At 55.1% G+C, this 1,467-nt stretch overlaps 1 protein-coding gene across 3 annotated transcripts in view; it reads right to left on the reverse strand.

The window, feature by feature from the left end:
* ERGIC3 (ERGIC and golgi 3) overlaps positions 1–1,461 on the reverse strand; it is a 15,432-nt gene extending 13,971 nt beyond the window's left edge. The window contains exons 1-4 of one of the 3 annotated variants that reach the window (XM_008570661.1): positions 1,316–1,461; positions 1,108–1,178; positions 902–989; positions 565–684 (exon numbers count right to left, since the gene is read on the reverse strand). In XM_008570661.1, the coding sequence (XP_008568883.1) occupies positions 565–684; positions 902–989; positions 1,108–1,178; positions 1,316–1,403 (367 nt within the window). In that variant the 5' untranslated portion in view covers positions 1,404–1,461. Of the gene's footprint in view, positions 1–564; positions 719–901; positions 990–1,107; positions 1,179–1,315 lie in introns of all 3 variants that reach the window. The other 2 variants (XM_008570594.1, XM_008570727.1) reach the window with 2 other exon arrangements.
* Positions 1,462–1,467: the final 6 nt, after the last annotated feature.

Below are 1,467 nucleotides of genomic sequence, written 5' to 3' on the forward strand. Positions count from 1 at the left end.
ACCCACTGTGTATAAGCATTTTACATATATTACCTCACTTGATCCTATAATTCCATGTGGTGGCTACTATTGTTTATCACCACTTTATAGCTGAGGCTCACAGACTACAAGAGACAAAGCTAGATCTGAACCCAAGCAACCTGACTTGAGAACCTAAACTCTTAACCTTGAGCACCTATATTCTAAAGGGGAAGAGCATTATGGGCTGAATTCTACCATTGGGCAGGGGAAGCACACACTGAAGCTTGGGTCCATCTAAAGAACTTTCACCAAGGCAACATAAGACCCATTCTTAAACTTCTGTTACTCAAACCATGACAGGCAGGGATTGAAGAGCTCTGAGAATTAGAGCCAGGTAGAATGCCCTCTTCAATATATAGGAGTTGGCCTGGATTTCGGTCAGCTCTGACTCTTAATCTCTGAGGGACCCTTGGCAAGCCACTTGACTTCTCTAGGTCTTAGTTGTTTAATGCATCACTGAGCCTGCCACGGCCCACTTGCCAGAAGGTAGGACTTGCGCATGTCCAGCTCTGGGATCTGAGACCCAGCCCCTCCCCTGGTTACCATGCCTCTCCGCCTCTGAGCTCACGGGGCTGCCGTCCTTGTCCAGTCGCTGCTTGAAGAGGTTGTGCTCCACATCCAACTGCTGCTCTCCAGCCACGTCCATGGCGTCGATGCTCAGATCTGCAAGGGGGAAGTCACGCTGAGGACTGGGACCCTAAAGCCAAGGGGATCTGGGTTTTGGAGGGGAAGGGGATTCTGGGCATGGCTTAGGGCAGAACTGCATTAGGGGAAGAAGGTTTTCCTGGGGTCCAGTCCAGAACGTAAGGCTGGAGTGTGAATCTTGAAGCCCACCTGAGAGCCCTGGCACTGGCAACTCCACCCATGGTGAGGTACTCACAGGCACAAGGCATGTGCGGGAAAAGTATATCAATGTTGATCTTCAGTTTATCTCCCCGTGACTTGTCCACGTAGAGTTCAGGATGCACCTGGTGTAGCACTACTTCAGTGAGATTTGGCCCCACGCCTCTCCTTCCCCACTCCCACCCCTACAGGTCCTACGCCTAGAATGCTGAACCCCGCCCGCGTATTAGGCCCGCCCCTTACCTCAGTGGTGAGGTAATACTGCAGCTCGGACAGGAACAGCAGCAGCATGAGAAGGCCACTGACAATGGTCACTGCAGAGCAGGGAGTGAGGGTCAGAATGGCCTCTGTTCCACTCCCTCAGACTCCAGCAGGCCGGTCAGAGCCCAGGCGCCCGGGCCAAGCTCTAGGTTACCCCACTCCCCGCGATCCCGGCCCCGCCGCGGCCTACCCGTGGCGCCCCCACAGGTCTTGACCCGGAAGTCCTCCAGAGTCTTGGGGTAGGCATCGAACTGCTTCAGCTTCCCCAGCGCCTCCATGGGGACCGGCCGGAAAGTGCCCTGCAGCCGGCCCGCCCCAGCAGCCTCCCGCTTCTGGCCCGGA

This window comes from Galeopterus variegatus, unplaced genomic scaffold (genome assembly GCF_000696425.1).
Source record: "Galeopterus variegatus unplaced genomic scaffold, G_variegatus-3.0.2 Scaffold3, whole genome shotgun sequence".
NCBI lineage: Eukaryota > Metazoa > Chordata > Mammalia > Dermoptera > Cynocephalidae > Galeopterus > Galeopterus variegatus.